The following is a 27534-nucleotide window of genomic DNA, read 5'->3' as shown; positions in this document are numbered from 1 at the left end:
TCTGTCCAGGTTCTAATAACTAGTTGAGAACTTAGTAAACTACCTAATCGATGATGCATTCATTAGAACAATTAGGGATCGGGACCTTGCTTGTTCTGGGGCCAATTGTCATACCTTTTCTGAGATCACTTATACAAAAGAAATATACCTATTATCTAGTACTTGGTGTATACATGATTTCGAAAATTGATCTTTATGCTTTATTGTCATCCTTTTCAAAGGTCATGTGTAATGAGTACTTTCTATTATGTTTTTCTATATGTATATGTGGAATGAAATCCATGCTCATATTATTGCATTATTTACTGCAATATCTTTCTTATGTAGATAATCTTATACATTTTTGTTGCTTCTAAGTAAATTGGATTATTTGCAATCATGCCTTCTACTTTGTGTTAAAATAAATAACTGCTATTTAGATGGCCATTTTTTCTACTGGAGTTTCATGGATATGCACTGTTCATACTTATAATCTTTCTGTTTGATGTATTATTATTTTCATACATTACAATATTACATGCTCTATTAGTCAGCATGATAGTTCAACTAGTAGATTTAATCACCTCGATTACATTACACTTGATCAAAAGAAAATCCTTTGAATCTACCATGTTCTTAACCTAGATTCCTTTTCTTTCCTCTAAGAAACCATAGGGCAGAAGATGATTGTCACCCCTAAGAAACCACATGCACAGAGGATGCTCACACTAGAGGCCGCCACGACACAAGATGGGGCGGATAGAAGCCCAAGCCCGCACCCGTCCTCCTCCTCCAGCAGCAGCGGAATCCGGAGCTCGTGGCACAACCCGAGCGCTATTCTGTGCAAGCCTCCGAGCTGACGTTGAGCAAGTAGCTCCAACTAAGATCCAGCCAAAGAGGTATTGAGATGAGGCAATGAATTTTATACTTCTTGTATGGAGGAATTTTTTTGTTCATGTCAACCCTCCTTGTTTTCTCTCTAGATAGAGGAAGCGCAGTCTCCAAGTCAAACAGCTGGTAGTGGTGCACGAGCCCGAAAGTCAAGGACACAAACACAGTGGTCGATGGACAAGGTTACCGTCACGGGAATCGATGCTGATTGGCTGCCTACGGATGAAAAGGCATTGAATAGATTCCGGAGGGTCGCAGGGCTCATTGCTTGGGAGAGGGTGCCAATAACAACTAAGTTAGATGACCTCAGTGATGAAGCGAAGAGGGACTTGTTCAATAATGTCGTTAAGGGGTATCTGGAGTACCTTGAAAACATGAGTGAGCATCAAACGATCACCGCAGTCAATGCAACAATGAAAGCAATCGCGAAACTTCACTAAAGCTTTAAGTGCAATCTTGTTAATCAGTGCTTAGCTAAAGGGGTGACGCCCTTCGAGAGGTACAAGCACTTGAAAGAGAAAGATTGGGATGCTTTTGTGCAGATGAAGAACTCAGAGTAGTTTAAAAAGGAGAGTGAGGAGAAGAAGCAGCTTCGGGCTAGGAACAAGCACAACCACAGGACCGGTGCAACCGGGTACGTGGGGCAAAGGGCGAAATGGAAGGAAAAGGATGAAAAGTTAGCCAAAGAAGGCCGTGAGAATCCTAGGTTGCAATTCCCGGGGTAAAAGAAAAGGCAACCAAAACTAGCCAAGGTTCTTTCAACAGGGTCAGAGAATATGATGTTCTCTTGGCGACACTGGGAAACCCGGAGCACGCAGGTTGAATGCGAGGTGTATCCAGTTCCCAAGGCTAGAAATACGACTTTCCCGAAGACCTCAGATGTATAAGAAGAGGAAGAGGTTGGGTGTAGTGGACGTGAATGCATTGACACAGGACATCACTTAGAATGTTTATGCAAACATCTTGCAAATGATTGCGGCACAGTGAATAGAGATTTCCATCCCAGAGGAAGCTAGCCCCAGAACTGCACGGAAGAGTAGCCGCGCCTCCAAGGAGGTCGATCAATCAGTAGCTGCCGTGACTGAGCTGGATACGATTGACCTGCTAGAAGGACCCATGCCCTGCAGCCTTGTAATCAGGCCTGACGGGTATTACATCGAGGTTGCAATGGGCCAGGTGCTTCCAGATGTCCATATCATACATATGGTCCTGATACGTGCTGGCTATATTGTGGTTACAGTGGACATGGTACATAGCAATGCCACCAATCACATGTTGGAGCTCCCCCCCAATGATGAAGTCATAACTCTGGGTGAAGCTATTCATTAAAGGATCTAGTGGAAGAGGGGCGACTTCGTAGTCTCCAGTGCATCCCAGTCTAGACGAGCTTCAAGTGCACCGCCACCACGCCCCTCACTTCTAGAGAAGGCAGCCTTTAGAGAAGCCAACTTCACCGCCTTCTCCTCCGCATCCGGCAGCCTCGCTTACAGCTCCAATTCTGTTTCCCCCAAAAAGCCCAAAGAAGAAGGAAAAGGGACCCAGGAAGAAAGGCTCTAAGAAGCACCTACCGAAGAAATCAAAGGCCATTGTACCGGCGAAGAAGTCCACGAAAATTGGAGCAGCGTGGACTAGTTCCCACATGAAATTCCAATATGGGAAGCCGTTGATGATGGCAGATGACCTAAAAAGGGTGGGGCAAGCATGTGTCGACTTGCATAATTACTAAATGTAGACTTCTAGAGACACCAATGCTCAATCCATAGTCATACAGTACAAATGGTGTCACTTCTTAATTGAAGACAGCTACTTCCTTGTGGGTTTCAATGACTTTTATGACCTCTTCAACCTTGATTCCATGGACGTATCATTATTGCATATCTTCACATTGTAAGTCCCTTGAAATTGGACATTCATTAATTAATATCACTAAGTCTTAAATCTAACTATATTCTTATCTCTAGACAATTGATCAAAGAAACAAAGAAGAACAAGGAGCCTATCGGATTTCTTGACCCTGAGGCCATTACAATCTCGATCATCCAACTTCATAGCGACTACGCTGTGGACTATGTGGCTAGGGTAATGCAATAATATTCAAAATGGACTACCTATTGGGTGCCCACAACACCGGTGACCATTGGGTGTTATTGGTCATTTGCCTCAAGTGAAACTTGGTGTGGTACCTTGTCTCATCAAGACTAGTAGGACCAAAAGGCGAACCTGGAGAGCGTGATTATAGTGTTGTAAAAGGATTCCTTGATGCATAAGTTCTACTGGCTTAGATTACATTTTTTTCTAACATTCAAATGTTCCCTAATCGATCCCTCTTTATGCAGGGCTTTTGACAAGTACCTTCGAGCTGATACTGACTACAACACAAAAAACAACTGCAGACTGACACACAAGACCGCATTTGCAGTAAATTCTACCAAATAGAATATCAAATGCTCTCTGTTATTATTTTTTTTTCTTTTGATCTAACAGTAAATTTTCTTTTCAACAGTGCCAGCAACAACCACCGGACAAAGCCTGCGGATTCTATATTGCGTGGAACATGCTCCTCACAATCCGAGCAACGGAAATGAAATCCCCCAATGTAATTTCAAGACAAGTTTATTTGTAACTAATTTCAGTAATTAGTTTAATTCCATGATAACATGACATTGGTTACGCGTCAAATTATGCAAGATTTTTCAGCTTGTTTTTTTAACAACACTGCACTCCCAGAGATTTGACAACAGATTGCTAAGTTCATGATGTCTGAAGTCATCAACCCACATGACGAGTTGCACCATAGAAACCCTATGTTGTGAGGTCTTATGTAATATGAATTGATTGAAACTTTGTAACATTTACGATTCTGTGATGAATTGATTGGAACTTTGTAACCTTTGCGATTCTGTGATGAATTGAGTTCTTATATAAGTGTGTTTATCGATATGGATTTGGATGCATTGCTGTTGTTTATAGAGAAAAGATGGCTACCAAATCCTAGCTATGCTCTAGGATGCAGCTAGAAAATAAGATAATCCTGCAGGGTAATCTACATATAAATGACAGGTAACCTGCAGGGTAAAAAATTACCCATCACTTATGTTTTCACATAAGTAACAGGTGAAGAGGTTACCCATCACTTGTGTCTTAATATATATGACGGATAATCTATTAACCTGTCACTTATGTCTTTCTCCCCTAGCACATGGGAGACGTAGGTCAGTGACGGGTCACAGTTACGACCCGTCACCTATGACTTCATTAGTTATGGGTCCTTAACTATCACTTATGACTAGTCATTAGTGACATATTGATAGGTGCGGGACCTGTCAGCATGATGGTTATCACCCGTTATCTATAGCTTTTTTCACGTAGTGTGTATAAGAAGGATTACTGTTTATAGGAGCATGGAATGCTTAATACAGATGTGTGATCAAATAAATAAATGTAAGGACTTCCAAGTCAGGTATGGATGTGGATGAACTGTGGATCCTCTTGCCATGACGCACATGTCACATATTTATACTTGCAGTCATGGCCGTTGGCCATGGTGAATGAAACCTTCAGCGAAGAGTCAAGTCCTTGTGTAGAGCCAACGAGCTCGTAGCACCATGGTCTACTCGCCAGCATGCGAGTGACTAGTCGGGAGTTTGATTTCTGGTCTTACACCGGTAGTTAGGCCATCTCCAGCAAGCACTCTAAAATCGGATCATCTAAAATACTATTACAGCATCTCTTATCCCTATTTCAGCCTCCCTCATTCCTTCCATCTCCAGCAGGAACCTTATATCTCGGCCTCTATTTTCTCTTTCCTATTTTTAAATGATATTTCTCCAACCACCTTAACCTCCATACCAGCATTGTTTTTTAATATTCACGCTTCATCGACGCAAGAATGGAACTGCGAAATTTTGGTTTGACGTTAAGTAGGTTTGTATATTCGTAAATATATGTATGGTTATGACCATGATAATTGTTCCAGCTTGCTGCGAAAGACAACTTGGCTTGCAGAGGAAGCATCCGGACTAGTGGCTTCCCGAGGAAGTAAGTAAGGTTGCTTCCTGCACATTGTCCTGGAGCATGGACAGAAGAGCCACAAGCTCAGGGGCATCCATCTAGAACCGGATCATTCATCAACGAGCATAGTGTCAGAATTCAAAGACAAATTGGAGTAAACCCTAAGTATGCCAACATGTTCAGCTAACCACAAAAGCTTACATGATCTAAAACATACCACAGTGCATGGAAGCAATGAACCATGTTTTATCTATGTACTTAATTTCCTAAACCACAGTACTTAATTTCCTATAGTCATTAGCAATCGCACCATTGGAAATCACTATTTTCAATACAGTTTCATTCATATCCTATAATGTGTACATTTGCACCATTGCAACTAATTATGTTCATATGACATATAACAGTACCTCCTAAAATTGGAAAGTCCCCAACTAACACAAACCCTGGAATTGGACAGTCACCAACTAGCACAGACAGAGACAATGTTCATATGAACTATAACACAAACCCTAGACAGATATGTGTTCCACTGAATTTCATATATCAATGACAGGAGGGAAATGAACAATGTAATAAGAACACCATCATCAGTAGGTACTCACAGGTTGCAATATTCACAGAATGCATAGAACAATGTAACAAGCTAGGTAATTCTCTCTGCATCAAACCAGGGGAAGGTACCCATCACACAAGGCGACCATTTTCAATGGAAGGTACCCTTTGTAGCAGCAAATCGACCACGAGTTAGGGAGCTCAACATGCCGGCCAAGAACACCGAAGCATCCCAATGCACATACCACCAGGACCTCCAATCCAATCTACCGACCTCTGACCTCCAATCCAATCAACCCTTCCCACAAGCTACTCCAACCCGACAGCGGAATCTTGTCATTCTCGCCAAGAACACCGACTCAAGACGATGCAATGCCCTCGACGACCTTGCGACAGATCCCTCCTCCACAAACTCTCCCTGTAACCTGGACCTCTCGACCCCTTGCGCCCAACGGCGATGACCTCCGGCACATCACACATCCCACCTACCGAACCCCCTTCCCCCAACTACGGCTACCGATTCCAACTCAAAGGAACACGTACCAAAGGCTCGGAGACGACCGGGAACCTACCACTGTGGCGGAGCACACCGATGGGGGGGATCCTGGGAGAGCGCCCGCCAGATCCACCGCCGCCCAATCTTCCTCAGCCGGGGACGCCGCTTCTTCGGTCAAGTCGCCTGCTTCTTCTCGCTTGCGTTGGCCATCGAGGCCGCCCACCTCCCCTCCGCACGCGGCTGCCAGCTCCCCTTCCGTCCCACTGCGGGAGTCCCGAATGGCTCCCAACTTGCCTCGTGCACAGTGATGCGACCGCCGCATCCCTCCGTAGTTTTGCCGTCTGCCTTCCCCTCTCCGCATCCCTGTTCCGCCCGATACCGCTTCCGCTGGAGAGCTCTCTTCGCCTCACGCGGCCCCGCATCTGACGTGGATGCCGCACCCGGGCCAGATACCAGCTCCCCTGGAGATGGCCTTAGAATTCTTTAAGACAGCTTTAAGCGTTTATGATTACAAGAGGAACATGATGTGCTCGTCGCTTCTGGAGCCGGAGGCTCTGTATATCTCTTATATAGGTTATATATCTGATGTATATAGATGTGTATGATGTAGCGTGAGTTTAGACACTACCGTTTATATCTAGTGTTGAGGTAAAAAAAAAAATCCTTGTGTAGAGGACGTTGCTATCTCTAGGATGGCGTACCACTGCCTTTAGAGGTCACAACCGTCATCTTTGTCTACACGTGGCAACTGTCAGGCATAACCTCTCCGGTCGGGAAAAAGTACCCGTGCTGACCTATCCACCAAACATGGTCGATAGGTAGATTCACATCTAAAAAATCTTAGACATGTTAATCCTAATGTGGTATAATTTATTAAAGATTTTTAGTGGGTTTAGATAATTAACTAATATAGATTAATTTATTGACTTCAGGTTGTTTATTTTAGGCCCGTACCGATGGCATATGCAGCTTGTTCAGTTGTACATGCTGCAAAAAAACCAGAGCCCCCATCTGAGGTTTTGTGTTGTGCCGTGTCCTCTTCAATTCAAGTGTGACGAAGCTGGGCGTAGCATGAGATGTTGGGTGGATAGTAAAGAGCCAGCCAACCAAACAAAACTTTACATATGATGGTAATCTCTCCAGCTGTGGTTTGGGTCAATGGGCTTGGGCTCTATAAATGCATGTGTCTCTCGGCTTGTTCTGGCTGGGTTTTGATGGAATCCAAACGTCGAATGACATAGTTGGGCCTAAAGTGCAGTGTTGTTTGTGGCCACTGACTACACGTTTGCGTCTCAGTCTGACCCATCTTGTACGTGTGCTGCTGCTTTCCTCTTTTGTTCCATTTCCCACGAACGGGTCCTTAGGACACTATGCAAATACTACTATTGACCAAAGTGTTTCACACATTTGTGTCTCATGCACCATCATCAACCAACCTTTTGCTCGACATCCCTAAGTTCCATGTTACCACACAAGCTACCATAACTCTCAACTCCTAGTTCCATAGTTCATTAATCATGTTTAACTGATAACTCATCCATACCCTTGTGCAAAGCTAAATATAAACTACCCATAAACCACTACTAACAGCTAGGTGACAAGAAATATATGGAACATGGTACTATAAGTATGTGGGATTCAAAATTAATAGCATGCATGTTTGAAATAAAGAATGCATTCGAAAACTAGGATAAAAATGTTCAAGGACACTTGTCTTTTCTAACTTGCTGCTCAGACTCATCAAAAGCTTAGTCTTGGAGATTCTCGAATTGCTCTTCGTCTGCCCTCGGAACACACCGGAAAAGCACATATAAAACTAGCTAAGAATAGTACACCAAACAATAGCTAACATCTATAAAAAAAAAATAGTACTAAAAGATAGTACACGCTGCTACGAACGTAGGAGCACAAAAATCACCTAAAACGGAACTAAGACAAGAAAGTTATGCTAAAAACAAGTTTTAGGGTTAATATAAAAAATAAAATAACCTATTTTCAATTAAATAGAGAGTTTAGGTTCCTTTTTCTAAAAATAGAGGGGCCTAAATGTAATTTTGGAAAAGTTTAGGGGCTAAATTGTAAAAATACAGGGACTTTTAATTAATTTTAGAATAGTTTAGGGGCTTATTTGCAAAATTGTCAATTTTTAGAATTCTTAGAATTATTTTTGTATTAGAAAAGATTGATTTGCTGACTAGGCTAGGTTAGGCAACATGGCATGACACGTCGGTTTAGATGCTGAGGTGGCCGGCTGACTCGGCGGTTGAGGTGGCACTGAGTGCTGACTGTGTTTAAAGGGGACACATGTTGACTCAGGATTGGATGGCCGAACAGGTATTTTAGATCTAATCTCATCCATCATATTTGGATCGAACGGCTGGGCAAAGGGGCAGCGCTGGCCGACCGGTGGCAGCGGGAGGGGATCGACGGCGGCGCTCTCGCCGGAGGGAGCGGAGACCTCATCGCTGGGCACGTGGGACGACGGCGAGCGACGGAAAACGAAGAGGGGCTCACGGAAAACTCAATTGACGACTCACCTTCAACGGCGCGACTCGGGAAGGAGGTCGGCGACGAAAGGGCGGCGGAGCCCCTAGGTTCCTCGTCGAGGATAGTGCTTCGACGGTGGAGGGGCGACGGCGAGCGGTGGAAAAGACTCCACGCGAGCATGTGATGCCAAAGATGCGCTTAGCCGCGGCGGGGAGGCTGCGGAAGTGGCGGGCGACGAGCTCCGAGCTGCAGCAGCAATAGTGGGCGGCAGCGCAATGCTTTTGGATCTAGGCATCGATAGATCAAGAGGGGGGTTGGACTTATATAGGCGGGCGGTCATGCAGGGGAAAACGGATTTGGTTAGGTTGTTGGGATTTGGGCTCAAGCAGGCGGTGGTGTCAACGACGCGGAGTTGGACTTGGGCGGCGCGGCGCGGTTGAAGACGAAGACGGTGCGGGGTCCACGTGTCGGTGACAGGTAGAGAGGAGGCGATGGCACGCGCTGGAGCAGGCCAGGAGGCGGCCCAGGCGGGAGGGGGGAAAGGAGAGGGGGGAGATGGATTCGGCGCGGGGAGAGAAAGGAAGTGGGCTAGAAAAGGGAAAAAAGAAGAGGGAAAGGGAGGGAGCTGGCCCAAAGGAGAATAAATTTATTTTTCTTTTATAAAATCTTTTTCAAACTTTTTCAAAATTCAAATGACACGTTCGGGGTTTTCAAAAGTTTATTTTTCACATAATAAACACTCTAATGCATCTATACTCAGTATGAATGCAACAAACTTATAACCTAGGGCAAAATTTACTTTGCTTTAGAAAATAGGTTTTCACCTATCCTATTGATTAAAACCCTAATTAAAGTCTAGGTGGATTTAAGGAAATTAAGAAATCCAAAAACTAGGGTGTTACAAACCTATCTCGTTAAGACGAATCTCGCCCTCGAGATTTGGAAAGATCGGAGAAGAGTTGCGGAAACTCGACATTTAAATCTGATTCTCTTTCCCATGTTGCTTCTTCTTCTGAATGATGCCACCACTGCATCTTGCACATACGGATCCTCTTGTTTCTAGTGACTCATTCTGACATCTCTATAATCTTGACAGGATGCTCCATGTAGGTGAGATCTTCTCTAACTTCTATTTCTTCTAGGGGCATCTGCTCTTCGGGAACTTGTAGGCATTTCTTCAATTGTGAGACGTGAAAAACATCATGAACATCTGCTAGCTGAGGAAATAGCTCCAATTGATACGCTACTTTTCCTCGTTTTTTTAACACCTTAAAAGGTCCGATAAATTTGAGTGAAAGTTTTCCTTTGACTTTAAAGAATAGCAGCAGCTTCTATATCGGCAACATAGCACACAAACCAGTAACTAAGAGAACCAAGCAATCTAAACTAAACAAGAACTACAAGACTTTAACCCCTAACTGCTGACCATGAATTGATTTGCTTCAAAATGTGCGAAGCATTGTTCTACACAATATGGCTACGACTTTGTCCCATCCTTGAAATGTGACAGCTCCAACAATCTTTCCACTGCCTTCCATCTCCTCGGAAAACCATTTCTCTGCACCTTATACGGCCTCCATCTTCTTAGGAGTTCGCTCCTCCTCTGCACGTTCTGCTGCCTCCATCTCCTCAGGAGTCACCTCTTCCTTTGCATGATGCAACAACGTTAGTACGAGCTGCCCTTCAAAGCGGAAAGCCCCAAGCTCAACCATGTCACCCCTACGCTAGCCATTCTGTGTCAAGAACTTTGCCCACTCAACAGTTAGGCGGTATGCCTTATTATTACCGAGACACTTGAATGTCATGTCGTAGGAACGGGCGTGTCGGTCAAGGGCCTCCAATGGCAACCTATCCAAATTGTCCTCGGACTTTCTATGCATGACTCGATCTTCATGTGGTGTAAGCATGATCATCAGCGGCGAATGCAGACTATTAAAAGTGAGAGCATCAGGCAGGCCTGGTTCAAGCGGCAATCAGTGCGAGTTATAGTATTGGCAAGAACAAAAGTCACATTGGTGACGCCTAAACATTGCAGCCTGGAGCTCAAGCTCATGAAAGGTTGCTTCGTGGTCTTGCAATGAGAATGTTTGGTGGTATTGCGACCACGCCGACCAGCAACATTGGCTTCTTGCATAGGGAGTCCCCTGCTTACAGGCTTCGAGATTCCTGGGGACAGAGTTGAGGGCCCTGCCGTGTTCACCAGATCCACAGCACCATTGTTACAGTGGCAGAACTCCGCGAGACAGCTTTTCTTGATCAGCCAACACACCTCCTCGCCATTCTGGTGGTGATCACGCTTCACAGGATTCTGAACGCTCCGAAGCGGCAACTCAAGGTCTAGGACAGTCACCTCTGAATCTTGGCGCAGGCCATCCAGTCTATTTATAGGGGCAGCGAACTCGCAAGGTGTCAGTACCCAGTGGATCAAGCACTCAATCGAGCACTCAATCAACTCAGGAACACCAACTACACCTCAATCTCATAGAAGTATTGTGGCAACCGAATCAAATACAGCGAGAGGATACAGTTTGGCAAGGGAAGAGAAGCATAGACTGGGAATTAGCAAATAGACTGGGCAGAGAGGAAGAGGAGACTGGGGAAGAGAGCAGCAGCAAGGGGGGAGAGGGATCGGAGAAGAGGAGCTTGGGAAGGGGAAGACTTGAGGAGGAAGAAGGGAAATCTGTCTGTATTCTTCGATGCCTTCTGCCTGCTGCCAGCCGAGCTTACGAAGACGAGCTTACGAAGCATTTGCCTCTCCCTCCGAGTGGGCCCTAGGGCCTAGCCAACCTACCCAGCCTGTCAGCCCAACAGCACCCCGAGCGCAAGTCCGTGACACAAAGGCCGGATCTTATCCTCCTCATCATACGTGGCCTCGCCAGCGCTCCCTCGCGGTAAACAGTGACCCTCCTTCCAGATGAAATTGATGCCTTCCCTGTTACCAGTCGGTTCTTGAACAATTGGGAATAACGTGGTAGTCGCCGCCGCCTTGTTCACCTCGGTGATCGCAATGCCACGCTCATGAGCTTCAATGATGGTCGAGCGTTGCTTCTTGGACAACCAGATTATCTCGCCAATGGAGTTGAACCCACGCTTCGGCTTCTCGGTTCTTGAACCCTCAGAGGAAGAGGAGCCGCTCAGGAGCTCGAAATTTGCAGCCTTTTCTGGGGTTGTCGCACCCACAGACCCACCGACGCGGCCTCCCGGCAAGTGGCGAGTCTTCCATTTCGTGATCTTCATTTTCTTTGGCAGCAATAGTAGCATGGAGCAAGGGCCACCACTGCTCGCGGTCATGCCCAAGGAGATGACGGTCATCTCGGCGAATTTGCCCAGTTCTTGCGAGGAAAAGGAAAGGAAGGGGAGGGAGCAGCACACCAAAGTGTTTGACGGAATGCCTAGCCTGGAGAATGGCGGCAGGGTAGCGGCTAGTTCTTGGGCAATGTGGGAAGGGCTGTGTAGTAGTGGTGATGGTGAGGCAACATCATCGGGTGGCGAAGCTTAATAGAGTGGCAAGTGTAGCGAAAATGGTCCTATTAAATTATGATTGTGATTTTGGTGATTAATAATAAAATAATCATTAGGACTAATATGTCTGTCAATAATATATGTTAGTATGTCTCATAGATATAATATATGAAGACGTCACCATAGTCAAAATAAAGTTTGATTGAATTGGAGAAGTCTCAGGAAAAATGAACTCATCGGATGGTCTGGTGTTTGATTGAATTGGAGAAGTCTCAGGAAAAATGAACTCATCGGAGTTGAACTCATCGGAGCATATCTGACAAAGGAGGAGAAGGGGCTGAAGACCTCATCAGAAGGTCCAGTGATTAGCAAATGCGCTCACCAGAGCAATTCTTCTAGAAAAGGGTGTTATGCTAAACAATGAAGGTTGTTAGTCTCACCGGATAGTCCGGTGATCAAATGATGGTAACACCGGAGTGTTTCTTCCTAAAAGGCAGAATGGAACACCTCACCGGATAATTCAGTGATCAGAGAAGGATACACACCAAAGCATTTCTAACAGAGAAGGTTGCAACCATTGAGGAAGTTGAGAATCAATGCACCGGATAGTCTGGTGATCACAAAGAATTGCACCGGAGCATTTTCAGGGAAAGAAGAGAAGGCTCAACTCACCGGATGGTCTAGTGTGAAGAAGAATGCTTACACTGGAGTATTATTTTAAGAGAGGGTTACATTGGCTCGGTTGGCTGAAGTTAACTCACCGGTTAGTTTGGTGATGAAGTGATGTGCATCGGATGCTTACAACAGAGCAAATTACACAGAAAAACTGCAGAGGCTCGGATGGCTCAGATAACTCACTGGATAGTCCGGTGATGGTGATGAATTATACACCGGAGTGTTCGGTGTTCACAGAGGCTTGAGTAGGGCTTCCAATGGCTAGTTTGTAAGAGTCTACTCACCGGATGATCCGGTGTTAGTACTATTATTCTCACTGGATCATCCGGTGTTAACAACTTTTCTGAGTCGTTGGGTTAATGGCTAGTCCGTGGGGTTGAGGCTATAAATACCCATCCACTCAGTCATTTGATGTTGCTGGAGTCTTAAGAAGTTCATGTACACCTGAGAAGACACCCAAGCCACCATAGGGCTTAAAGTGATGCTCGAAAGTGATAATCCATTCACATATGTAAAAATATTCTATCGTGAACTCTTCAGTATGAAGATTTGACTAGATGAAGACCCACGATGAAATGTTTAAGGTATAGTATTTTATATGGTGAAATGTCTATTTTACATCTTACGGTATCTGAGTGATAACAATACAGGTAAATGAATGGTGAAAATACAATTGTCTTGAAGAAAATTTATTTTTTGCCACTCATTTAGATATGCCTATTGACAAAATCTAGCTTGAATGAATGGCAATATCTAAATCTACATTCATAGTGTCAATAATAAGCCTAAACGAATAACAAAAACACAATCATCTAAATGAATGACAAAAACACAGTCATCTTCAACACATTTGTGTTTTTGCCATTCATTTAAACTACCTATTGCCATAGTCATCTTCACACAATATTCGCGCATATAGTGGAGATAGGGAGAGGAGATGAGGAGACGGGGAGAGTGTGCCATGCGTTGGCTCAGGAGAGGCCGAACACAAGGGGTAGAAGCAAGCATAGTGGAGACGGTGATAACCGATCCACTTAGATCGCCACTACCCCTCAAGAGCGACTTCTTGAGATTGAGAGCACATGACAGGCTTGGCAGACTTGAGGTGGCTATGGCTCGGAGGACGTGTTGAAGTTGGGCACAAGGGGTAGAGGCGGCCGCAATAGAGACGGTGACCATCGCTACACTTCAACCACCACTACCCCTCGGGAGCAGCTTCGAAAGATTGGAAGCGAAATGAGATGATGGCGGCTAAGAGAGACGGGCTCTATTTATAGAAGAATTATCCCTATCGGTTTGGATTATGAACCGGTAGTGATAAATATTATCACTACTGGTTATTAAAGGCACGTCTTTTATGCATGTCTTTTTAAGAACCATCAATAATAATGTAAATATCAGTATCGATTCGTAACAAGAACTGATAGTGATAACTCCTAGCACTACCGATTCTTATTGGCTTTGCTTTTTATGTGCATCTAGAGCTTAAGAATCGGTAGTGAATATTATCACTACCGACTGCCGGTTTAGTAATAACTGACAGTGAAATGGGGGCAAGGATGATCCTTTCTATAGTAGTGTTCTCAAATTATTGTGCAAGCTCAGCCTCAAATCTTTGCATATAACTATCATGCCTGGGAGACTTCTCAAAGTTGCACTTGCAAAGTAAAACCCATTTGAGATATACATACAAAAAGATAATTGTATACCTATCCTATATAGCTAAGTATATGATAGTTGTATACAGATGTCAGTAAAGCCATAAAAATCATTAAAATCACTTCATCAGATAGAATTGTTAAACACCCAAACAATGGCCCATTTAAAAACCTACAAGTACTATTATGAGGGCACTCACATAATGTAACTTATAAGAACTCTTAAAAACATCTCAAATTAGGGTCATGTAGATCGAAGTACATGGCATCAAATTTTTACCTTGCCCGTTATGATGGTCGGTGGCCTGAGGAGCTTGGGGACGCATGGTAGTCTGGTGGCGTAGGGCCTTGGGGACTTGGAATCTTTGGCTGCGTGCGGGAGGTTGAGGGTGTTAGGTTGCTGGTGACTAGGGGCAAGTCGAGAGCGAAGGGGTACTCAGCGCCTAGGCCAAGGGCCTAAGTCCGTCATTTCCCACTACTAAGCCCAGCACCGCCAAATTGTCGTCAAACAAACCTCCCACTACACCCATGGCAAACGCCCCACCCACATCACAAAGATGTGGTCTGGGCAGTGTTCCCTCTCCATAAGGGACCCCCACAATAGTTTCTGTGTGACCCTATCTTAAGCTTTGATGCTTCGTTGTGGAGGAAGGAGCAATACAACAACCCAGCAAAGGATCGCCAAATCTCAGGTTTTTGTGCTACGGATCCAGGCACCACCATATATAAGATGACCAATCATGTCCTCTAATATGAAGCTAATAACATCTAGATGGATACGGTGTAGACTGCTAACAAAAGTTTCACGACATGTAATCCAAGAAACAAATCATATGCCGAATGCAAGTGCTTTCTAAGTTGTGCGGCAAGAACACTATGTCCCGATCCCTAACATCAAACAAAAACAGAGGAACATAGGGGCCGAATCGAATTTAAAGATCTCACATTTTCTGAGTTCGAAATAGACACAAGATGAAGAGTACGTAAATCTAATAAAAATCAAACCTTTTTCTCACTTGTACTAGAACGACGATATCGGAGTGCTAGGGCTGACTTGCCCCCGCTCGTGGCGAGCTTCTCCTCCTCCTCCTTCTTACCAAAGAAGCCACCAAAACACCCACCACTCAAGCTCATGGCCTCTGGAGGGGCCACCATTAGCGTCTGTGGCAGGCCCAGGAAGCTGCCGCCACCGTCGACCATGGCTGCAGCCAGGCTAGGTTTGTCCACGAGCAGCAGCGAGAGGTTTTGCTGGTTGGCAAGGACACGATTGACCATGAGAAAGCTTGGGTGACGCTGATCAGATCCACGTGTCACCAACCTCCACCGACTGCCCCTTCAGCTAGATCCAGGCCAATCGAGGCCCGATCTAGGCCACGCGAGAAAGGATTGGCTTAGGGTGAGAGTGATCGACGCAGGGAACACGGGAGCACTGGCAAAAGAAGCACTGACACAGGGGATGTGGCTCTGAGAGAGGAGGAGCAATGTTAGGGAGGCGTGGAGGTCGTGGCGGCATGACGCTCGGTGCAGGTTAGGGTCGGGTGGGGAAGGATGACTTGTCTTCTTTTGTTTTTATTAGGTGGGAACGAGTGGAGCAAGCCGGCATGGTTTTGGATGGTTTTTCTGGTTTTTTATTGGGTGGGTGTTTTTTTTGGAGTGGGGAACAGGATGGAAAGGGGTGATGCAAGAATCAACTTCTACTTTTTTTGATGAAACGATAGGATCGTTCCCTACTAGTTATATATTATAAAAAAATAAAAATATGCAAAAAGGAATTACAAGACAAAATGAAGAAAAGGAAAAGACCTATACAAGTTATTCTAAAGAAGCAAGCCACTGATACATTATGTCCACTTGAGAAGCTTTTGCTCTATGAATAGTTAGGGCAAAAAACTTTTTGAACTGAGACCAAACTAAAGGAAAAGATGGAGAAGCATCATTGAAAACCCAATCATTGCGGATAGTCCATATACTCCAACACATTATAATGATGATTTCCATGGCAAATGGAACATCAAGCTTTCATTTAAAGCATCTCAGATTTGCAACAGTACTATAGTTTGCATTGACTCTAAGGTGAAGAAGGTTCTAACAGTTTCTGGCAAAGGAACAAAGAAGAAAAAGATGACATGTGCTCTCTTCAATCTGCCAAATGCATAAATCACAGGTATATGAAGGCAGAAAAATATTTTTGCAGTGAAGAATGTTCCTTGTGTTTAGCCTACCATTAAGAAGTAGATAGAAAAAAACCTTATGCTTCATCTGACAACAAGAAAACCAAGTCCACTTAAGGATTGGATGAATAGGAGTATGCCCAATTAGGTATTTATAAGCTTTATTTGCAGATAAGAAATAACTTCCCCAAATATAATTCCATTTGTCATTATGATTGCTTAAAGGGGAGCTAGAGAGACGCTCCTGTAGATCTTGAAATTGTACATAAGCTTGAGTCGATAGAGAAATATAAAAGGCTTCTGAAAGATGACTCAGCTGACTTGCCTCACATAAAGTGATGTTGCTATTTTTAGTAAATAAATAAAGCTCCGGATATGCTTGATACGGAACCATTCTAGAACAAAGATCATCCCAAAGAAGAATTGTTCTACCATTTCCAATTTGAGGAGAGGCGATGCCTTTAAAAGAATCAAGAAGCTTGACAGTATCTCTCTACTAGAATAAACCTTTATTTGATGCTGCAATTAAAGTGCCATTCTTGTAATGTTGATCTCATATGAGATTGACCTTAGGCAGGTCCTTCTTATTAAAGAACTTGTGAATTTTTTTAGCAAAAGTGCTTCATTGTGAGCTTTCAGATTTACAACTCCAAAACCACCTTCTTGTTTTGGCCTACAATTCTTCTTCCAGGTGACCAAAGCTGGTTTCTTTCCATTTATCTTAGCCTCTCCATAGACAATGCTTTTTATATTTGTCTATTTATTTAATAACTCCCATAGGAATTTTTAGGTACATATGAAAAAGTAGGGAGAGAGAGTACAGAATTAACCATTTCCAATCTTCTAACTTGAGTAAGAAAGATGGAGGTACTAACCAATCTCTTTTTAACTCTTTTAATAAGAGGCATAAAATCATCCAGCTAAATTTTTGGTTGCCTGTATAATAAGAGGCATAAGTTAATAAGATGCATAAGATCATGTCTACAAATGAAACATATAAAATACTAGCAGTGGAGTAGAAGTTGCACGAGCAACCCTGACTACCAGCCTCCTCAAGTGCAGAAATGGGGATCACTATAACTGTTACTGAAATTTACCTAGTGCTAGGATCCTAGCACAGTGGTATATTAAGGACACTAAACAGAGTCATATTTTTTTAAAATAAAAGTTTTTGGTTGGTTGTATCTGTCTAGACAGACTGAGCTAAATTTATATTTTATTCACTGAATCCGGTCATATGAGCGGATGCAAGAGTTAAGATTATGATTGGTTAGTAGTATAAAGATGATTTAGTGATATTAATAAGTGGACCGGCCTATTTGAGCGAAAGCAGAGTCTGTATCTGCCGAACTAAGCTGCGGAGTGAAGCTTAAATCGATCTAGCTATGACCCGATGGGCCTGGTTGCAACAGCGGAACAAAATGTTTGGTGACACTAATAAATAAGGCCATATATTTGCACTGTTAGATCTATCTGTAACTGTAGATACATGTAACCAAACAAGTTTTTTTTAAGATTCTACTCATCCACTAGACCAGAATGATGGAGATACGGAAAACCAAACACATCTAACATATCAGCATCAGCCAGGCCTGAATTGTGTGTCTGACGAGGAGGCGAGGAGCCCGCAGTTGAGATCAAAATGTTGGAGGCCATTACCATGATTGGGAAATCAATAAAGTCACGGAAGAAGCACCAGCTCAAATGGCCTCCGACGGCCTGAGGCATTTTCTAGCAGCAGCAGCTAAAAGACATATCTATAATTGAATCTCCCCTCACCCATTGCTTCTCCATGCTTCCTACTCCATCCTCAGCTCCTCCATCTTCTACCTCGATTCCCTCTAGGTTCCGGGCGTATAATGTCTATGAACTTTGCATCTTCACCTTCGAAATTCCTATTTTTTTTTAAAGAAAACAATCCTCAGCCTTCAGAAAAAAGACGACGACATAGCTGCAGAAGTAAGAAAGATCATGGAAACTGTAGATATTTAGGTAGGAGTATGCCTCCCTCAAGACTCAAGAGTCAAGCCTTTCGAAGGATGTACTTCTGGAGTACTGATCATATTACGAAGGAAAGATCCTGCTCTGCCGTATTGTGCGTGAACTTGCAGCATCATTTGGTCAAAAACATAAATACAGGCCAATTCCAACTCAAACTTTTGACAACAACTCCCTTTTCTCCATTTAGTTCACAGAGTGCAGAAACTGATTTTTGTGTCATAACGACCTAGTGAATACTACAGTAAAGTTCTGATGGATAATAGCAAAAATATATATATATTATTCACCGGACAACTGTTTCAAGCGAATTGAGGCTCATCAGTTAACTTGGGGATAGACGGAGTGATTTCTAAAGGTTCATACAAACAATGTAATGATCATGTCATCATAAACCCACATTAGAAACACATAACAGTAGTACTAATTGTGCTAATAACGCATAATTATGCAGTTAAGAAACCCAGAAAGATACTCTTTAACGAAAGGCACAGTTCAGAATTCTGTATAGCTGTTCAATCAAATTAGAAAATTCAGAAATTTTAGTTAGCCACTTATACGAAGGAGCCAAATTCCAAAGGTATGTCATGTTGCTGCTTTTCTTTTAGTAGAATTGTAGCTCTATCCAGTGCCAGAGTATGCCAGAGCACACTGCTGGAATGAAATAAAAGTGAGAATATAGATTGCTGGCTTACTGACTCAGTGCAGTTTCTGAAGAAATAAGCTACAGATAAGCAAGAGGCATTAACGAAGTGTTGCCCGGGGGAGCCCCAACTACAATTAAGAAGGCATCTAAAAGTATGACCCAATGTATCCAGCCAGAATCACAATAGGAGCCCAAACAGTAATAAACAACCCAAACCAGTGCACATCATATAGAAGAGTGAGTTGAGCCATGTACAACAAATGACAGCGAGTAAAAGAAGTAATGAGAAGTTGAAAACTATTCAGTATTGACAATTATAAGGCAAATTCTTTTTTTTTTCCAAGAAGGCAAAATATGTTTCCAAGACACTCAAGACTACAAAATTGGCCATGTTATTCTATATATTAGCACCATCAAGTATGTTGATTGTTATACTATATTCTTTTATTTCTTCGGATTGCTAATATCTTGTATTAATTCCACTTATATAAAACACATGTGCAGTTGCTAATCCTACAAAGAATCACAACTAAGAAATAGCAAAATAGCACAATAACTAGTAACCAAGGGCACCAAACAGTCTAAACTAAGCAGCGAACACAAAAGTTTAACCCCTAACTATGCTGATTATGAATTCACCTCCTTCAACATTTGCAAAGCATTATTCCGGACACGATCGCTATGACTTTGTTTCATCCTTGAAATCTGACAGCATTAACAAGCCTTTCGCTGCCTCTATCTCCTCGGGAGTCGGGCCCTCCATTGCATAATTCAACAACGTTAGCATGACCCTACCATTGACGCGGAAAGCCCCAACCTCAACCAAATCACCCTCGCTCACGCCATTTTGTGTCAAGAACTTTCTCCACTGTTGCTTGAGGCGGTATGCTTTATTGCTACCGATATACCCAAACCTCATATTGTAGGAGCGGCCATGTCGGTCAAGGGCCTCCAACTGTAGCCCTTCCAATTTGCCCTCTTTATGCACAGCTTGACGCTCATCTGGTGTGAGCATGCTCATCAGCGGCGAGTCCATGACCACCCGACGTGAGAATTGCAAGCGGGCCTGGTTCAAGCGGGAATCGGTGGGAGTTAGAGTCTTGGCAAGAACTGGTGTCACATTGGTCACGCCCAAAAATTGCAGCCCAGAGTTCAAGCTCATGAAAGGTTCCTTCGTGGTCTTGAGATCAGAATGTTTGGTGCTCTTGCGACCACGCGGAACAGCAGCCTTAGCTTTTATTGCGGGTCGCTGGATTCCTTGGGGCGGAGTTGAGGGCTCTGCCGTGTTCACCTGATCAGAATGTTTGGTGCGCTTGCCATGGTGATCACGCTTCATGGGTTTCGGAACACTCCGAAGCGGCAATGCAAGGTCCGGGACGCTAACTTCCAAGTCTTGGCGCAGGCCATCCAGGCCATGGACAGGGGCACCAAACTTGAAAGGCCAAACCTTTTCTTCTGTCCTCTCATCCACGGTCACTCCAATGCTCCCTCCTGATGAGCGGTGACCCTTCTTGCAGATGCAATCGACGCCGTCCCTGTTGCCAACTGGTTCTTGGACGGTTAGGTACGACGTGGCAGCAGCCGCCGTCCTGTTCACCTCCGCCATCGCATTGCCACGCTCACGAGCTGCAGCCACGGCCGAGCGTCGCTTCTTGGACTTCCAGATTATATCCCTGCCGTTGGTGTCGCGCCCACGCTTCTGCTTCAACGGTTCTTGAACCCTCGAAGGAGGAGGAAGCGCTAGGGCGACGGCGGCTACCTCGGGTTCTTGGCACGGACCACCCGGGCGCTCGAAATTCGCTGCCTTTTCTTGATTCCTCACATCCACGGCCCCGCCGGCGCAGCCTCCAGGCAAACGACGACTCTTGTGTGTCGTGATCTTTCTTGCCTTGGGCGGCGCCAGCAACGTGGAACGGGGGCTGCCGCCGGCGTTCGGGGCCGTGCCCAAGGAGGTGATGGTCATCTCGGTCGAGTTCTAGCAGAGGAAAGGGAAAGGAAGGGGAGGGAGGAGCACGCCAAGCGTTCGACGAAGCGCCTCGCCTGGGGAACAGCGGCGGCTAGTTCTTGGGCGTGTTGGGGAGGGCTGTGCTGTAATGGTGATGGTGAGGCCACATCCTGCGGCCGCGGAGCTTTATGGAGCGGCAAGGAGGGGCGGAGAGGTTGGATGGCATCACGATGGGGGAGGGGAGGGGGAGGGACGCGGTGGCGGAAGGGGAAGGAAGGGAATAAGGGATTGGGCAAGGCGGCGGCGCGGGGTTTTTATGTGAGAATTGGGAAAATGAGGATGGATGCCGGGGAAATCACGATCAAGGGGTTTTGGAGCCTCGTGTTCCTAGGTATATAGTTATCTGGGATCCCTAGATATTTGTGTGAACATTCTATCTGTTCGCTGTGCGAATCCTAGTGTTCAATCAAATCGTATCTTCGCTTTAATTTAGCTTGTTTTTCAGGCCAATATTGCAACCCCCTATAGTAGTTTATATTTTGATTTCTTTTTTTAGGAGAGTTAGATTTTTATTTCCCCTCTATACAAGTTTAATAGTTGCATTTTGCACGCTCACTATTTCCAGGTGTTCTAATAAATCACACCACGCATCTCATTTCTTGTCAGTTTTGTTGATATAGATAACATGGTATGCCATGTCCATAATAGTTTACATGGCAAATTGACTCATTGAATTGCACATGGCTACATTGAATTCAACATCGATCCATTTGACCACAAAAGCTTGGCAAAAAAAAAAAAAAAAAAAATAGACTACATACATGAACACATTTATCGAAATAGCCAACATATCGGTGTATTTACAATTTTAGTATCCGTATTTGTCACCTTATTTACCAAAAAATGATTTTCGGTACACCGTAACCCGAAAATATACGGATCCGACCATATTTGGCACACCAGCCATATAGTAAGTACTCAAGTTATGTAGGTAACTAGTACTTAGCTTAGTAAAAATAATTATAGTAAGTAGATTGTTTTGTCATTCAATTAGATTTGATAAATTAGAGTACTTAGATTATATATGTAATTAATATTTAGATCAGTAATAGTAATTAGAGTAAGTAGATTATTTAATGTGTTCAATTATATTTGATAAATAATATTAAGTTGATAAATTAGAGTACTTACGTTGTTCTTTTATTAATACATAGATTAGTACTTACGTTATTTAATCCATTCAATTACGTTGTCTTTTTATTGAACCATAAAGCTTGATATCATTATCATGTCTCACGTTTATCTTCCCAAGCTTCTTCAGGTGCGGTACAATGAGAATCACATGAGAATGCTGATTTTCACAAGGCAGCAAGTACAACGATTATACGTGTTTTTCAATTGCCACGATAACTGAGTTCACAGCTCCCCAATGAACACAACCTCCTCAGACCACGATGACACTTCCACATATAGTATCGACTCATCACGAGGACATCATTGACCGCACGCAGCAGACGCCTAACTGGAGCGGCATAAATGATTTTGATTGGGCTGCTGCAATGTAGGCCGGCAACTTCACCGAGCTCCTAAGCAGTCAGTACCCTCAATATCCCGATACACCTAGGAGTTCACAGTGATACAAGCATATTAAGACTTCGGCACACCGGACTCCATCAGAGTATATACTACCGTCATCCACACTTTCGCATGAGTATTCTTCATCATGATACATGCAGGACCGAGTTAGCGGATCTGGATACACGTTCGGTGGGGTCCAACAGGGCACGACGATGATGACGATGAGCAAAGGCACACGTGACAGGGGCCAGCGCAGGCTGCTGGGATGAGGGCTACACACCCGTCATGCACTTACACTCCTGAGGATTGCGTACGGTGTCGTCGTCATTAAGTAGCCAGTGCAGTTATTTGGTGCACTTGTAATTATCATTTCATACCCGCTAGACGTTTACACATATATTATTCACTATATTGTTGTAGTCATCTCTACTATGTCTTATGCTAACATAATTACTTTTAATTTATTTAATATTTATCAAATAATTATGATACATAAATTTATTTATTAGTTATTTATTATAAATTTTTACATATTAATTATGATATTTAATACTTATTTAATACTATGTCTTATACACTGTAGCTTATATTCGGCGTACTGTATGCCGAATACGGTTGATATTCGATATACGGTGTGTTGAATATGGGCTACAGCCATATTCAGGTACAGTGTATCAAAAATTATTTTCGGTAAATAATGTGTTGTATACCGATGCTAAAATTATAAATATGTCGATATATTATCTATTTTAACAAATACATTTAAATGTATGGGTGCGATCTAGAACGACCTGTATTGACATCTATACGTCACACGGGTCGGCATCTCATGGGGTGTCATATTCTTCCGCGTGCAGTGTCGCCCGTCATCCAATGTTAGGTTGCTGATTCTCCCAAGTATCACTGTTTCGAGTTGGACAAGAAGGCATCTTGTTTTGCGTCAAGTTAAATACGATCTCGTAGAGAAAATTTGCCATGCAAGCTATGGGCGGATTCTCTTTGGCAAACAAAACCATCCATGTCAATGCAACTAGCATGGAAAACAGGCTACATGTGTGATTTTCAAAACACTAGAATAATAAGGGGGAGGGGCATGATGCTGGTGCAACTCTAGTATAATTGGCACAATTATTGCAAATTCATTATGAGATCATAGTTATTTGTAACTAAATTTCTGAAAAATTCTTGCGCGTTGTTGATAATTTTATGTTTCTACGTCCTAACAATATTTAAAGTTCAAACTTGATTTAGTTTGCAAGATTAAAAAGACAAATTTCAGGTGCAATAGCACTACAGAAAATTTTTATTTGTCTTTTTTATCTTACAAATAAGATCAATTAGACATAAAAAAATTGTTAAAGACATAGATCATTACTTCCTCTATAGTCGTAGAATTTTTCGAAGGTTTTGATAACTTTCAAGTATAGGTCCTAGTGTTTGCACCATATACAATAATAGTGCCACTTGCACGTGTAGGGAGGGGTCGAAATCTAGACTACTTGTAGGAGCTTTTGTAATTTTGCCTTTTATTCCAAGTGGCGAATGAGCACTAGTTCCAGATTTGCAATTCAAATTTAGATCTCGTTCAGGATTAGGGTAATAGGGTTGTCTTAGAGAGGCGGGGTGACGGCTCACAACATCAATGCAACGAGGTGGTAGTGGCGCCGCTGTAGCTCGAGCAAACCATGTGGTGAAGAATGATGGGGTGAATGCTGTGTTGCAATGCAATGAGGAGATGGTGGCACTACTGCCCATGGGCGAGGTGGTGATGCTACAGCAAGCATCGAGTTTGCATTATCACCAGTGGTGAACAACACACGGCCTAAGTCGAGGAGGCTCTTTGGGTAGGGGCTGGGGTGTTGGGGCCTAGAAGGCAACAAGATGAGGAATGGGTGTGTTCACTACCGGATTCCCAAAATATGGGATGCCCAATTTCAGCTTCGGCCTGGAATGGTGTTTGAGATTTGTGCAAACTGAGGTTTGACGGTTATGGTCATAGGCATGGGTCAGAGCTGCAGCCGGACGCATGTCAGTCCAGGATTGGATGGGATGGGTAGGAAATTTGGTTGTATTCGAAACTTCAAACTCATTTTTCTCTTAAACCATAACTCTGTTTTCGAATCCATTTGAGTCATCGTGTTGTTTAGAACTAATGCGACAAAATGAGATACAATAGAAATATTTTTTTTCTTGTTTTTGAATTATTTAAAAATCAACTTTTTGAATGTACTATTTAAACATTTCGAATATATGTTTTGTTTGTGAGACTGCACACAACTCCACACGTGAGATTCAAAAGTGAAGTAGTAGCAAGCTATGAGATTACAAGTCCCGTTTCCTGAAGATGTACCGTGGTTGGACACACTTCGATGTTGATGAGGCAGAGATTCAGGAAGTGCTTAGAGCTCTTGCTTACATATACAGACTTCCCAAGGCAGTACTAGTACTATCTTCCGGTTTATAAAGGCAACGATTCATTTGTTGTTTGGACATGAATTCAAGTATGATGTGGAGATTTTGTAATGCAAGCAAAATACTTCTGTTTGAATTTTGACAAATACGTTCTCTAAAAGCACAAAATAGACCATTGTGTCTGAAATTGAAGCGTTCTTCTGCATACTAAGAACAGGGATAATCCAATGCATTGCTCTTCATTTTATTTGTTCTTCTGCACACTGAAAGTATATTGAGTTTGTGCTATTTCATTAGGGGGTGGATTGACGCAGCGGCCGCCGCCCTGTTCGCATTGCCACGCTCACGAGCTGTAGCGACGGCCAAGCGCTGCCTCTTGACACCAAATTTATCTTCCCGCAGTTAGCGTCGTTCCGACGCTTCTTTTGCTTCACCAGTTCTTGAACCCTCGGAGTCGGAGGAGGAAGCGCGAGGGCCACGATGGCCACCTCGGGTTCTTGGCGCTCGGAATTCCCCGCCTTTTCTTGGTTTCTTGAATCCACGGCCCTGCCGTCGCCGGTGCTCGCGGTCGTGTCCAAGGGGCGATGGTCATCTCCGGCGGCTTGGGTTTTGATCGATCTCCGGGTGGCTGCTAGGGAAGTCAGGATCCAACTGGTTTTAAGGGTCTCCACAGTGTATGCTTGAGATGGAGAGAGAGTTCAAGCACACTCCACACGACCACACAGTGTGGCCCATGATGTCAAAGCTAACCGAAGCCAGTAATTTGTGGAGCGGTCTTTTTTCTATTGTAGCACATGATGGCAGTTAGAATTTGAAACATGCAGCCCTCTCGAACGGTCAGTCCCAATGTTCACATATGACCACATCAATTCAGAACTGGAAGATTGTTAGGAGGTCTTCTCGAGAGTTCATGTGAACAGTAGAGAGAGGCGGGCTTTCTTCCCGAACAAAAAATCTTTCATTTTCAGGCGGGATTTCAAAAGTTTGGGCATGGATTCTGAAGATTTCGAAGCGCGAAAATAGAAGGAGCGAGTCTGATTGAATCTCTAATCTTTTTCGATTGTGAGTTCGTTGCGGTTTGGAGAAGAGTATCCACCTAGAGGCAGAAGACAAGAGAAAAAGATTCAGGTGCAGGTTTCAGATTTGGAAGTGATTGCTTGCATCTCGGTGAACTGAATCTATTAGTGTTGCAGGCATTCAATCGAGATATGATTCTATTTGGATTATAGTGGATCGTTTGACGAAAGTTGCTCATTTTATTTGAGCCAAGATCATAAACACATGACCTAAACTTGCCGAGTTGTATATCACCCAAATTGTATGTTTGTATGGAGTATCTAAGAGGATAGTGTCTGATAGAGAAAGCTAGTTTACTTCCGGGTTTTGGCAAAAAGCTACATAAGTCATTGGACACCAGGTTAAACTTTAGTTCGCCATATCATCCGCAGACCGATGGTCAGCTCGAGCGGGTAAATCAAATTCTGGAAGATATGTTGAGAGCTTGTGCCTTGAAAAATAAGACTAGTTGGTATAAAAATCTTCCCTATACAGAGTTTTTCTACAATAATAGTTATCAGGCTACTCTGAAGATATCATCGTTTGAAACTTTGTATGGAAGAAAATGTAGGATACCATTGTACTAGAATGAGACTCACGAAAGTCAAGTGTTTGGTCCAAAAATTTAAAGAGAAGCAGAAAGGCAAGTATAGTAGATGAAGGAAAATTTGAGAACAGCTCAAACAAGACAGAAGAGTTATGCTGATCATCGATGTTGTGAGTTGACTTTTGAAGCAGGTGACTTTGTATATCTACGAGTCTCACCGATCAAAGATTTTTTAGATTTAAAGTCAAAGGAAAACTTATACCTAGGTTTATAGGGCCTTTTAACACCCTAATTTTCAACTTTTTGAAAATTTTAATAATTTGCCATTTCTTTAGAATTAGGGTGTTATTCTTCATGTCAAAATCCTAGGTGGAAAATTTATTTTCTAAATTAAATAATTACTTTTGGTTATATAAATTTGATGCATTCATGCTGAATCTAGGCATTAGGGTTTTATTGTGTGAAAAATAAATTTTTAAAGCTTCGTGGAGCACCGTTTAGAATTTTGGAAAGATTTGAAAATGTTCCTTAAAAGAAAATCTATTTTCCTTTTCTCTTGGCCGGAACTCCCCTTCAGCCCACCTTTCTTTTCCCCTCTTTCCAGGTCTGAGCCCGTTCTTCTCCCGTTCCCTCCCCCCCACCTCCCCGCCCGCGTGGGACGAAGCTGGCCCAGCCTACCGCTCCTGCTCGCCCTCTATGCATGTGCCACAGATGCTTGGGTCCCATTGGTCGGATTCGTCTACAACTTGGACTCCTCTGCCGAGCCATGTCAAAAGCGTCCCTCCGCCGCCTCTCCTACTCGAATCCCAACAAATCCCAACGAACCCCACTCTATCCAAACTGCATTACACGTTTCTCCCCTATATAAGTCAGCGCCTCTCCCACTCATTCTGTTTCCCCTTCTGAGTCGCCGTAATCCGCTAGATCCATCACCGCCATTGCTATCCTCGCTGGAGCTCGCGTAGTC

General features: G+C 43.5%; 1 protein-coding gene across 1 annotated transcript; it reads right to left on the bottom strand.

Annotated features, from left to right (window-relative positions):
* Nucleotides 1-19586: 19586 nt before the first annotated feature.
* LOC133884237 (uncharacterized) lies at nt 19587-21328 on the bottom strand. The gene has a single exon (XM_062323587.1). It carries the CDS (start codon nt 20990-20992, stop codon nt 19709-19711), a length of 1284 nt encoding a protein of 427 aa, XP_062179571.1. The 5' UTR covers nt 20993-21328; the 3' UTR covers nt 19587-19708.
* Nucleotides 21329-27534: the final 6206 nt, after the last annotated feature.

The sequence above is a fragment of the Phragmites australis genome, chromosome 11 (genome assembly GCF_958298935.1).
Source record: "Phragmites australis chromosome 11, lpPhrAust1.1, whole genome shotgun sequence".
In the NCBI taxonomy this organism is placed as follows: Eukaryota; Viridiplantae; Streptophyta; class Magnoliopsida; order Poales; family Poaceae; genus Phragmites; species Phragmites australis.
Note: the sequence above shows the minus strand (reverse complement) of the source record. Positions and strands in the feature narration are given on the sequence as shown.

Coding starts and splice junctions, on each gene's coding strand:
- LOC133884237 (XM_062323587.1), bottom strand. CDS start 20,992: ATGACCATCACCTCCTTGGGCACGGCCCCGAACGCCGGCGGCAGCCCC.